This window comes from Molossus molossus, unplaced genomic scaffold (genome assembly GCF_014108415.1).
Source record: "Molossus molossus isolate mMolMol1 unplaced genomic scaffold, mMolMol1.p scaffold_m16_p_6, whole genome shotgun sequence".
NCBI classification, from domain to species: Eukaryota; Metazoa; Chordata; class Mammalia; order Chiroptera; family Molossidae; genus Molossus; species Molossus molossus.
In genome coordinates, this window is record NW_023425399.1 from 96,598,574 (window position 1) to 96,611,984 (window position 13,411).

General features: G+C 43.4%; 1 protein-coding gene across 2 annotated transcripts in view; it reads right to left on the reverse strand.

Moving 5' to 3' along the window:
* Nucleotides 1-13,411, reverse strand: part of LOXHD1 (lipoxygenase homology domains 1) — a 149,073-nt gene that overhangs the window by 96,454 nt on the left and 39,208 nt on the right. For both annotated transcript variants that reach the window (XM_036245260.1, XM_036245259.1), the window contains exon 6: nt 7,092-7,240. In XM_036245260.1, the coding sequence (XP_036101153.1) occupies nt 7,092-7,240 (149 nt within the window). The remainder of the gene's footprint in view (nt 1-7,091; nt 7,241-13,411) is intronic.

The window sequence follows — 13,411 nt, forward strand, 5'->3', positions numbered from 1 at the left end:
GCATTGTGCAGGCAGAAGATCGGGTGACAGACAGGAGTTGGAAAGTAAAAATGTCTGCCCAGGTGTTCCCAAGACTGCCCGAGAAAGGGGGCTCAGATTTTCAATGAAACCTCACTTGCTAAGATCCCAGGCCTGCAGCGTGGAAACAGGGCACACCCCGGGGTGCCTGAAGGCATCTCACCTTGCTTTAATTCAGTGTTCGGCAAAGAACGTTTTGGGCTAAGTGCTGGGCTCCTGTGGACACCACCCACCAGAGAGGGGCCAGGGGCCTGAGTCAGGGACTGGAAGCAGCCATCCCACCAGGCTTCTCCCCCCAGACACGTCAGCTTTCAGGCCTTGGTTTATAATTAGTCCGTTGTGAGTTTGGTTGGTGTGAGTCACCCTCCAGAGCCTGCTGATTTGATTGAATGTCTGTGCTTTGAAAGCCGAGGGCCTGGAGATCAGTGTGCACTGCCCAGAGGGGTTCTGCCATGGATGTGCAGCCCTCCCAACTCATCAGTCTGCACATTTTCAGGGCTGTCATCTCCCAGTATGGAGGGGAGACTGGGGATACACTGACAACGGCCTGAGCCAGATTTAAGCCTGTTTCCTAAGCCCCTCACTGACTCTCACAGAGTTGGAAAAGCAAGGTAAAGAAAGACAGAGCTTAGTTTATCAGAGAAGCTGTCAAGTCTACTAATAAACCTAGCTAAACCGATCCGCCACCTCTGTCTTCAGATGTTCACAGACTAGTGTACCCGCCAAGGTTTGAAGAGCAAGGGCAATGCCCTCACAGCTCACAGAGATGTCATCATAAAGGGCCTTCTGTGGCCTGGTTTCAGTTGGACATTCCTGACTTGAGAAGTTTAGCTACTCTGAGAAATGAAATGGGTACCACCAAATGCCTCTGTAAGGCAAGACCAGCTTGCATAGCTGGACCACAAAGGAACGAGACATTTGAATGAATATTCAAATAACAACCAAGACTCTGAAAAATAGACTTTCCAAAGTACCAAAAAACAAAGAAAGGCCAAGGGAGCACATACCGGCTTAAAGACTGATGCAGAAAGTATGGAAGTCCATGAACAGTTCTAGAAATTTTTCAGATGCATATTGAAATAGGGGACAGTTATTTACGACTTCTTTTGGTCCCAAAGTCTGCAAGATGAGGCTGGAGGAAGCCGCTCCTGGAGGGTGGAGCACTTTGGAACATATCTGGTAGCACATGGTGATGGGTGCAGTGGGAAGAGGCAGAGAAGTGAGGTGAGCAGGGAACTGGGGCAGCGCTCAGGTATCGAGACTATAGGGAGAAGGGGGCAGGGGGTTCTCCCAAGGCCATTCTGGCCTCTGCTGGTATGGTCATGGCCCAGCCTGTTGCGTAAGGGGGTGTTGTTACCAAGGGTCCCTTCTAAGCAGCTTCCCACTTCTGCTCACAAGCTGCCCAGATGCCTCTGGTTTGCATGGAGTTCCTTCTAAGAATTTAAGACATGCTTTTGCTAACAGAATGAAATGGTGGTGTTCCCTCCAGACCACTGCTTCATTGATTCTATTATTATGGCAGAAACAATTGCAAAATAAGACAGGGGAGACAGAAGCACCCTTTACCATGAATGATAGAGGTGCACACCTGGAGTGTGTGTGTGTGTGTGTGTGTGTGTGTGTGTGTGTGTGACAGACAGACGGAAGAAATGATCTAATTAAAAAAACAAGAGATATTTTCTCCCGGAGGAATATGCTCTACCTGCAGACAACAGACCAGCCCACAGACAGGGCTGGCCCTTCCGCAAGGCAAGAGGGGGTCCAGGGATCATGAACCCCTGGAGGAGAGATGGCAGCAGAGAAGGGTCCTGTCCATGGTGACGCTGTGGATTCTGCAGCAACAGGAACACAGCAGAGTCACAGCAAGACCACAAAATAGAAAAAGCCACGAAGGACAAACTATCTCTGAACGAGAGGAACAGAAGATGGAGCTGCTAAGCAGGGGTCACTTCTTTCCAGATGGTTCACAGAGACGTCCAAACAAACCCGGGGCCTCAGGGCCTTGGGGCCCTCCCCGGTGGGGTAAACACGTCTCCAATACATGAAGTTTGTCTTGGAGTCAAAAAGTTTTCAGTTGCTGCAGAATGTTAACTATGGTTCACAGCAGCTCTCCCTCCTCGATTCTGGAAAATAACTTCCACCAATTTTACATAAATACCCTGACTGGGGCGGAGGCCCATTCTGTGCAGAAGGAATGAACCCCTCCCCCACACAGAGCAATGGGTTGTAAGAGGGTCTCCTCTCTCCCAGCCACGTGCCAAGGCATCTAAGACGAGAAACCTGAGTGACCCACAGTGTACCCTCCATGCACCAGTCATGGGGACGGGAAAGGAATGTAAAACGAGTCTGTTTTCAAGTTTTCACTTTCCCCTTTAACAATGCAGATATGTTCTCCAGTAAGCAACGATCGCCACCTTCCAAGGACCGCTACTGAACTGTGGTCACCTTGCGGAGCTCTAAGACCAGGGAGCAAGGGACAGGTAAGTTCTGACACGGAAAGGGAGGAAGGTCTGAAACTTATAAATCCACTTTGAAATAAATCTCAGCATCCAAGAGTTACCAGAAGAGACCTGGGCTCGTGGAAGAGTGGAGGACCATTCTGTGGGGGGAAACTGAGGCCAACAAAGGAAGGTGGGATCTTCTCCTCCCTGTCACAAGGCTGCCCTTCCCCATATGCTTCATGTTTGACTCGTCACACTGAAATACTGTCACGCAATATGTAACATACTGTAAATACAAGTAACTCTAAGTGACAACATTTGGTGACATCCCTAATACTCTCACCTTTTCTTCTTCTCCTCTAAACCCACCGGACACCCCCTCCATCCCTGCCCCTGCTACCCACCTTCATGGCCCAGTCCAACGGATTCTCCCTGAAGTCTCTCTGATCCCCAGTGAGACACGGCTCACCTCCAGGTGCTCAAGACTCTTATCTCATCCTGCTTTGCCTTAAAGTTGGGTGATTCTGCATTCTGATCCTTAAACTGGACACTTGTGGGACCTCCGAGGACAGACTGTTTACCCAAAGCTAGACTTTCCATGAGATGTTGGAATATAAGGTACAGTAATAACCTGCCCTGCAGTAAGTAAGCAGTGATTTAAGGACTTGTCTTATCTCTTTTAGAAGGAGGACCATGTTTATTGTAACAGCTGCAGTTGGTAGCTCAGGGCCTAGGATGTAATAGTCACTAAATGTTTGTTGAATGTCGAGTATTATTGGTGACATGAGGGCACATTGGGCTTCTCAAGGTCCTGGCAATCCACTCCGTGAGCCTCTCCCTCCTCTTCCTATCAGAACCAGTGGTGCTGGCTGAACTTACCCCCCCCACCTCATGCACCAGGCCATCCACCCAATCCTGGACCTCCTAGCAAATGATGCATTAGACAAATCCAGACTGGGAGTCCAGAGGCCCTGGGGTGGGTACCAGTCCTGCTACGGAAAAGCTGTGGGGCCCCGAGCGAGCCTCTTTGTTGAAGCCGATGGGCCAAGGACCGGCCACTGGCGGCATCGTGTCCCATCTTGCGACTGAGGGTCTCTTGAAGTGGTTGTTGAACTGAACTGACTGTTTGAGTCGATCACAATTGTTGGGCCAACCAGATGTGGAAACCAAAGCCATGTGCAAAGTCTGGGGGAGGGAGGGAGGATGTCGGCCCGGGGAGGGGCCCGAGAGTGGGGAAGGCATGTGTCGGTCACACCGAGGCCCATCAGCCCAGGCTGGGAAACACACACGGGCAATTGACTAGACAGAGGAGGAGGGAGACGACCGATGAAGGGGTTAACTATCCTGGCTTTTAGATTTATCCCACCAAAGCCTGAAACACAAATACCAAAGGAGAGGTTGTCATGTGAAGTCCAGCCGGACAACCTTGGGAACAGGAGCACTTTCTGTCCTCGTGTCAAACCTGGAAACGCACTTAATTTAATGGCCCCTTTCATGGGTGTCCCGGGGACCTGAGGGCAAGCAGATCAGCGTGAACCAGGGGGAGGGGCAGCCTGGAGACTGGTCGGGGAGGCAGGCGCTTAGGGCTGGCTGTCCCCCACACAGTCAGACAGTGGCCAGAGGTGGCCCTGACCTCCCCCAGGCCCTGGTTTCAGCTCCTGCCCACCCTGCCTGGGACCTACAATGCTCATTCCTCCTTTCTCATTACAATTTTCCCCTCAGGAAAATATCTAATAAATCCAAGCACACTGACCTATAAAATGCTTGAATTATTTTTATGCCTTATCCCCAGGGAGCATTTTGGTTTGTTTAAGTTAAAGAAATATAAGCTGTTAGAATATTTTCAGAAAAGCCAGTAGACCTTTGAGAGGAATATCCCCCTTGGCTTTGGGGGGACAGATGGGGACCTGCCTACCAGGCCCTGAACTCACCCATGTTCATAATACGGTCCCAAATCGAATAACCAATCTTACACCGAAAGTAGCCTGCTTGGCCTTTGGGTTTAAAATAGCACCTGTACAACAAACAACAATAAGGGACAAAGAAAGGAAGAAGAGGCGGAGGAAGAAAATATTATTCCAAAGAATCAGAGCAGAAAAAAAGCAAAAGGCTGTGTGGGGGAGGGGAGGGGAGGATGAATGAACCAACATAGGCCCTACTCCTAGACATTTTCTGGCAAGACTTTGGAATTATAAACATGAAGAAAAATTCCTGCAAGCATCCTGGCCCCAAAACAAAAAACAAAACACAAAACAGGTTGTCCAGAAAGAAACAAAAGTCTGCTTGACCTCAATGTCAAATTTCAGAAGGCAATGGAACAAGATTTACAACGCTTCAGAGGACAAAAATGTTCCCACCCACGCATTTCACACTTTGCCAAGCTGCGCTTTCGTCTGAGCATGAAGATAACAAAGGGTCCTGTTCTGCTGTGTGAACCTGCCTCCTTCATGAAGCTTCATGAGCTCAAGGGGTGAGTGGGCCCATGTGGCCAAGAAAGAACCTGACCTCGTGAAGTGCAGCTGCAATGATGGTGTCAAGGTCACACCTGGAAGTCGGATGCACTTTGCTACTCCTTCCACTGAACCTTGTCTTTTCACTCAGACTGTCTTCCTCCCCAGGGTGAAGGAACTGGGCTTCCAGGTACCTGCTCTGTGCCCTATCCTGGCTGAGGTCACAAATCGGACCTGCCTCCTCTCCCGCCTCTGCCCCACTGAACAAAAAAACTCCCTGAAGACACACCTGCGTCTGTGCATCGGCTGTTTGGGGTCTGGACTCCTGCCCCATTTTTTCTCCAATCCAACCAGCATCTGGCCTCTGGAATCCTGTACAGTAGAATGGCTACTCTAAGGGCCAGACAAGCCTTCCCCTTCTCAAAGGAAACTTGATCATTCTCTTCTTCATTGATACTGTGCCCTGCCCCATACCAAGGGCTGAGGGGGTGCCCTCAAGGAACTTTCAGGCTAGTTATGGAGAGAATTGTAGCAGACATTCTAGGATGTTCACACAACACCCCTGCCAGTAACCTTCTTCATATCTTATTTCTACCGTAAAGATGGAAAGCTAGGCCCTTGATGTCCCAGTTTCCATGGCAGCCAGGGTGGCCATGTGACATATTTTTGGACAATAAAATGCAGCTAAAATTTCCAAGGTGAGTTTTGCTTCTCTCATAATAAGGAAAGGCTTGCAGGTACAAAGCCTTTTTCCCCTGTGGTCTCCCCTTCTCGTCCTGCCTGGAACACAGACAGGATGGCTAGAGGTTCAGCAGCCATCATCTGACCATGAGGCAACAAGTTGGAAGATGAAAGCCACAGTGCTGACAATGGTGATGCTGCAAGAGAGCAGGTGTCTCAGAAAGGAAGTAGCTGCACCAGCCCTGATCTGACCACATCTGGTTTCATGTGAGATGAGAAAAGTAAGCCCTTAATTGTTTAACACTGCACTTCAACTTTCTGATACTTACAGCCAAATACATTCCTAACTGATACAAGAAGATAAATGAAGCCCAGCTGGTGTGGCTCACTGGTTGACCCATGCACCAAGAGGTCGCTGGTTTGATTCCTGGTCAGGGCACATGTCCAGGTTGTGGGCCCAATCCCCAGTGGGGGGCATACAGGAGGCGGCCAATCATTGTTCTCTCTCATTGATATTTCTCTCTCTCTCTCTCCTTTTCTCTCTATAAAATCAATAAAGAAAGAAAAAATATATATTAAAAAAAAAGATAAACGAAGTTAAGTAATAACAAAACTTCAACTATCAGACAGCTTCTATAGTGAAATTGTTATAAAGTTGAGGATTTTTTGTTTCAAGAATTAAGACCTTTTTCAAAAATAGATTATACATTAACCTTTTTTCTATCATTCTGTGATGAGTTGAAATATATCGATAGCCTCATGACTAAAGAAAATATATGCATTTTCTAAATGACGGCAAAATTCCATCAATGTTTAATATTCTTTTGGTTTTTTATATCTTCTACGATTCCCCATTACAATTCTCAATAGTCCTACCTATTAGAGTGCCTCTCTCTGCCTCTGATTTCCTGCTATAGGTTTAAATGCAGGTAGCAATTTTGCTAGAAAGGGTTATAAGTACGCACTGTGCTGTGAGTGAGTCTGAGGGGCCGTTCCTGCAAAACAAAAGCAGAGCAACGTACAGCCAGGGGCGTGAGCTGTCCTTACAAACGTGGGACCAGATACGTGTCAGCTTCCCAGAAGCCTTTGTGTCATCTTCTTGATTTGTAACTTTGTCCTGAGTAGGTGAAATTACGAAGGAACTGAGATTCAGAAATTTGAAGTATAAAGCAACAGCCCAGAATAAGTCACAAGAAAGCCTATGATTAGGGTCAAAGGAATGCTCTAGGTAGCAGGGTTATGAACATGCGTGGGAGGGAGAGGTTCTGGCGGGCCAGAGTCAGGGAAAGCTTCATGGCAGAGCCCCGAAGGGTGAGCTGGGCTCCCGAGGAAGGTGATCACCTGGGCAAAGTCTTGGCGGTATGGCTGGCCAGCAGGCTTCGGCGGAAGAGCAGAGGCAGACAGACCGTGAGAGGGAAGTCAGGGCTGAAATAGAACCCTGAGAAGAGCCAGCGTTCCCCCTCCCAGGGCACAGGGACCACACACAGGCAGCTGAACCCACCTTGCACAGGAACCAACCCGAAGACCCCCCCTTGTTGTTGTGGCCAACACTGATCTTTATCAGCTGCCCCAGGTCAGGGGCATCCATTGCGAACTTGTCTTCAGCTCCCTTTTCAAAGTTGTTCTTTTCGCTCTCCAGCCTGCGCTCCCCTGCATGCACAGACACGCAAGAAAATTACAAAGGAGACCAGAGGAGGAGGAAGAACCGACTCCAAGCCGTGATGGTCCATCTGCTGAAAGATGGCCTCAAAAGCCGAGGGGAGGAGGTTTCATAGCGGGAGGGACAGGTGATATGTGGGCCTGTTCTGTACTTCCACCCAATTTTGCTATGAAGCCAAAGCTGCTCTGAAAACAGTTAATTTTTAAACAAAAAGTCAACAAGAGTAACTTCATTGTAAGATCTATGGGCTCCTTAAACCAGCCAGGCAGAGGCTTGCCTGGTGTGTGGCTGGTGCCAGAAGCCGTACTGAGTTTCTGCCTCAGTCTGGAGTGCCCCTCCTAGTAAACCGACGAGCACCCAACCCCTAGACCTGACGCCCCACCTTGCTTGTACCAGCGGCTTGTCCTGAACTGGGAGCATAGCCATGGTAGTGGGTGTACATGCCGTGGCTGGACCCTGACAGCAGCCAGCAGACTCCTTGTCCGGAAAACACCCGTGAGAACTATCACCATGGAGTTTTTTCTCCCGTAGTCCTTGCCACAATCTAAGAAGGAGGAATTAGTAACTGCCTTGCAGATGAAGAAACGGAGACTTAGAGCAGTCAAAGGCCTTGCCAGAAGTCACACGGGTAAGTTAGGGCTCATTCTAACTTGTTCTTCCTGCTTGGCGATTTTCCGTCATGATGTTCCCAGTCGAAGGTCACGAGAACCCCTCCAGTCCCATCTGAGCACCGACTTTCTGCTGATGCCTTTCTGCTTTCCTTCTTTTCTAAAATCTAGTTCCTTAAATCTTTCTAAATTGTAAATCACAACAATTCAAACATATAGAAAATAATATGGCATCCATGTACTTACCACCCATATTTAAGAGTTAATACAGATGTTAACATTTTGTCTAATTTGCTTAGACCTTTCTCTCTTTTTAAAATTTTTTCTTTTTTTAAAAAATTCTCACCTGAGGACATTTTTTCCCCCATTTATCTTCAGATAGAGTGGGAGGGAGGAAGGGGGAGAAAGAGAGAGAGAGAATGAGAGAGAGAAAGAGAGAGAGAGAGACATCAATGTGAGAGGGACACATCGACTGGTTGCCTCCCACACAACCCCGACCAGGGCTGGGGTCTGAACTGCAACCGAGGTACGTGCCCTTGACCAGAATCGAACCCACCACTCTTTGGTCTGCGGGCCGATGCTCTAACTGCTGAGCAAAACTGGCCAGGGCTCTTTTTCAAAGGAAATAAATTATGACAGATTTCAAATCTCACTTTTCACACCCCCTCAAATAAACACTATCTTCGGTTGGTATACATTGTTCCCATATATTGTTGTTTGCACATGTATGTACCCATAAAGAAAATACACTGTTTTTGCATGTTTTAGAATTTTACATAAATACATCCTAGTGCACATCTCTGTCACGAGTTCCTCCTCTGTGCCCTGGGGATGATAAATAACAGCACCATCTCACAGGGTCTACTGCGGGGATTAATGAATTGATACAAGTGAAGCACTGAGAGTAAGCACTCTGTTAGTGACTGGAGTTGTCGCCAGAGCTCCTGTTGTCATCCTCAGATCATGATCATCACTTACCCTTGTGCAACTTACTTCTGTTCAGCTAATATTATGTTTTTGAGGTTACCCTGTTGATGCTAGAAACTTTGGTTCATTAGTCCAATGACTAGTGATTGAATGAAGCAAACACTATTATGTAGGCATTCCCATAGTGATGGACATTTAAGTTGTTTCTAGTTTTTTGCTACTGTAAATAGCACTGACATGGATTCTTTCATCCCTACCTTCTGCTGCACATTTGCAAAAATGGTTCTGAGTAGACACCTACAAACAGAGTTGCTGGGTCCTGGAATGCACACATCTTCAACCTATTAGATACTGCAAAATTGTCCTCCAAAATGGTTGAACTATATCAGTTTCCACCAGCAATGCATGAGAGTTCCTATTCTCCACAATTATTATTAACATACATATCTTCAAAATTTGTTTAACTGTGTGTACAATAGTATCTCATTGGGGTTTTAATTTGCATTCCCTTGATTATTTCGAGAGATTGAACATATATGTGTGTGTATGTAGTTCATAAATATATGTACATATATGAAAGATTGGCATATATATCATTTAGATCTTGCTCTTCTGTAATTTTTTTGTTCATATACTTTATTGTCTTTCTATTGTCTTTCCTTTGTCTGGTGTCTTTCGTCATGCAAACACTTTCCCTGTTTTAATGGAATTTATTAATATTTTCCTTTATTAGTTTTGCTTTTAGTGAATAGTTCAAGAAACTCCATCCTGAATTAAGATTTAAAAAGACACTCTTTTAGAGTTTCTTCTAAAAATTTCACAGAGTTGTTGTTTTACATTTAAGTCTTTAGCCCATCTGGAAGTTATTTTTGTGTACGGTGAAAGGTAAAAAGATCTAATTTTATCTTTTGCTATATGGTGAGGCAATTGTCCACACACCCGTACTTGACAATTTCATCCTTTCCCACGACTTATAATGCTGGCTCTATATGTGTTCCAGACTCTTTATTCTGTTCCATTGGTTTATTTGTTTATCCTCTTCCCATATCACACTGTTCCAGTTTTTAGAGACCTACAATGTCTTGATATCTGGCAAGGTAAATATCCCCATATTGTTAATATACTTTACAATGTTCAAAATTGTCTTGGCAATACATAGCCCTTTAAGAACATGAACTTTATTAGCTGCTTAAGCTGTAGGCTATTGCCCTTTGGAAGTGTGATTAAAATAGCACTGCAGCCCTGGCCGGTTTGGCTCAGCGGTTGGAGCGTCGGCCTGCGGTCCTGAGAGACCCGGGTTCGGTTTCCGCTAAGGGTGCGTACCTCGGTTGCAGTTTGTCCCTGGCCCTGGTCGGTTGTGCGGGTGGCAGCCACTCGATGTGTCCCTTCACATCGATGTTTCTCTCTCTCTCTGTTCCTCTCTCTCCCTCCCACTCTACCTGAACAAAAAATGGAAAAATGTCCTTGGGTGAGGATTAAAAAAATAATAAATAAATAAAATAAAATAAAATAAAATAGCACTGCATTTATAGAATAATCTGAGAAAATTTGACTTTTTAATCAAATTGAATCTTTTCTCATGCATGAGCATAATATATTTTTCCATTTGTTTAAGTATTCTTGTATATAGTTAAATAAAATTTTCTATTTTTTTCCAGAAAACTCTTTTGTTAATTATTCTTAGGTAAATTGTAATTACTATTATAAATTACATATTTTTAAGTTAAATGTCTGATTTTTTATTAATTTTCGTATATCAATCTGATATCAGCACCTTTATTAAACTTTCTCATTGGTTCAAATGATTTGTAAATTATCCAGGATTTTGTTAATGATTATTATTATTATTAATGTTTGTTTGTAAATGGAGTAAGAGGCTGCAGTTTCTTCTAATTTTATTGACTTATAATCAAAGACTGTGGTCTCTATGATATTGACTTATTTGAGCTTGTTAAGACTTACTTTGTGGTTTAGATCATTACGTGCTTGGGAAGAAAGTATGTTCTCTACCAGCTGGGTGCAGGGATCCACATACTGTCATCAAATCAAGCCTTATTAAAATAAGGCTTAAAATCTTCTGTGTATAGTTAAAATCTTCTGCATCCATACTAAGTTTGTATCCACTTAACTTATCAATTATTGAGTATTGTGCTAGAATCTCCCACTAGGATTTATTTCTCAAGTTTCTCCAAGAATTTTAATTTTTGCTTCACATAGTTTTGGACTATGTTGCAAGGTTTATGCAAGTTCAGAATTATTATATCTTCCACATTTATTAATTTTGCCATTGCCTAATATACTTCTATATTTAACAAAGCATTTTTCCTTAAAGATTAATCTGATGGATAGGAATATAACTACTCCAGCTTCTTTCCCGTTGCTGATATGTTCCTGGAATACTTTATTTATCTTATTTACTCTCAGCCCCTCTGTATCACATATCTAAGCTGGGTTTTATTCACTTTTATTTAATATGATAATACATATCCTTTAACTGATGTATTTAGTTTATTTATACTTATTGTGATTATTTGTACATTTATCTTACTTTTTTGCTTTTAACCATGCTTTTTTAAAAAAAATTTCTCTTATCTCATTTCCTGTCTTCTATTGGATGGATTGAGTTTTTATTCCTTTCACACCCTCTACTGGTTTAGAAATTATACATTTCTACTCTGGGTGGTTAATTTTATAATTTTAATATGCATACTTAATATTAAACTCTAAAGTTAATATCTCCGCTGTCCTAGGGATGGGAGAGTGGGTTGGGACCAAGAACCTTGTTATGTTTTAACTCTCCTTATCCACTTTCCTTCTCAAAGATTATTATTTTTCAGTATTTTGGGTCCACATTTTCTCATGCCCTGATAAAAGTCTTTATTTTTATCACTTTGTATAGTCAATGCTTGCTTAGATTTGTCACATGATTATCAATTTTTTGGCTCACTTTTGTTTCTCGCATCCCATCCTTTCTTTGGGTACAATTTCCTTTTTCTTAAAGCATATTATTTAGTGGCGGTTTAAGCACAGGTCTAGGAGTGGTAAAGCCCGTTTCTCTTTGTTCACATGGAAATTCCTTAATTATGCCCTCACTGTGGAGCTATAACCTAGATGGGTACAGAATTCTAGGTTGATATATATTCTTGCTCAGAACATTGAAGATATTATTCAATGAATTTATGTCCTCTTTTAGGTTGATGACAGAAATTTTCTATAAATCTAATTTTTTAATAAAAGGTAATCTGCCAAACCTGGTTACTTTTAAGATCTTTCTCTTTGCCTTTGGCTTCACCACATGGATCTAATTGTGGATGTTTTTATGTATCCTGTTTAATGACTCATTTTCTTACTTTAACCTGAAGATTCATATCTTTGCTCATTTTTGAATTTTCAACCATTATCTCTTCAAATATTTCCTCTCACCTGTTATATATTCTCTGTTTCTGGAACCCCTGCTTAACATGTATCAGAATGCATTCTTCCCTCCACGTCTCATGACCTCTCTTTTATATTTCCCAACCCTTTCCTCTCTGCTACATCTAAATATTTTGCTTACATTTATCTTATAGTTTACAAATTCTCTATTCAATAGTTTCTAATTTGCTGGGTAAGCCATTCATTATGCATTTATATTTACTAACTATATTTTTATTTCTTATATTTCTGTTTGCTATATTTTTCATGGTGTCTGTTATTTTCTTCAATTGTATCTTTCATATTGATAGTCAGTTTAAAATACTTAAGTTATAGCCTTTTTCAGGCCACTCTATTATCTGAAATTTAGCAGGGAGGAGGTTAATCTCATTGTTTTTGTGTCTCTTAATGCTTAGCCACGTTGAATTGTGTCCATAAGTGTTTTGTAGTTTTAGAAACTGAACTCATCTTCAGTACTTTATCTGTGGGAATCTCAATTCTTCTGCTAAACACCCAAGGGTATTACTAGCATGGAACCAATTTTCTGTATTTGGGGGAGAGGAAGTCCTCGAAGTACACTTGTAGTGTGAAATCAAACCTCAAGCCCACATGTGGTGCAAGCCTAGGGTATCAATTTCTTAGCAATTGTCTTTTTATCTAGAACTCTTGCAGAGATAAGTTTACTGTGCTGATGAACACATTTTTTCCTGGTGTGTGTGTGTATTTTTGTTTACTGAAGATGTTCCTATGAACCTTCAAGACTCCTGGCTTTATGTGTGGCTCTAATTTTGTATAGCTTGCCTCACGAAGGGCTAATATTTCCTTTTCTGACCTCAAATGAGTATAAACCCCATCCTGTAGACTGTCAAATGTGAAGCTCCCTCCTTCCAAGAGCCAAGGCATCAATTCATAGCTAATACTTTGGTTTTGAGTTCCCTCTTCATTTTCAGCACCCGGAGACTTCTCTTTTTTTCTTATATGCTCAGCAATGCATTTTGAATTTTTTAATATATTGTGTCCAAAATTTACACGTCTCAGTAGCTTTACTGACTCCTATGTTCTTCCATTAAATTGGCATTAGCTGTTTCAGTTCTGCTGACCTGAATTTCCTCCCAACACCTGTAGCTGTGTCTGTGTCCTCAGTTCCTGTTCCATCTATGAAGCCAAGTCTAATTCTATGCCTGACCCCATTCTGGTCTATCCCAAATGACT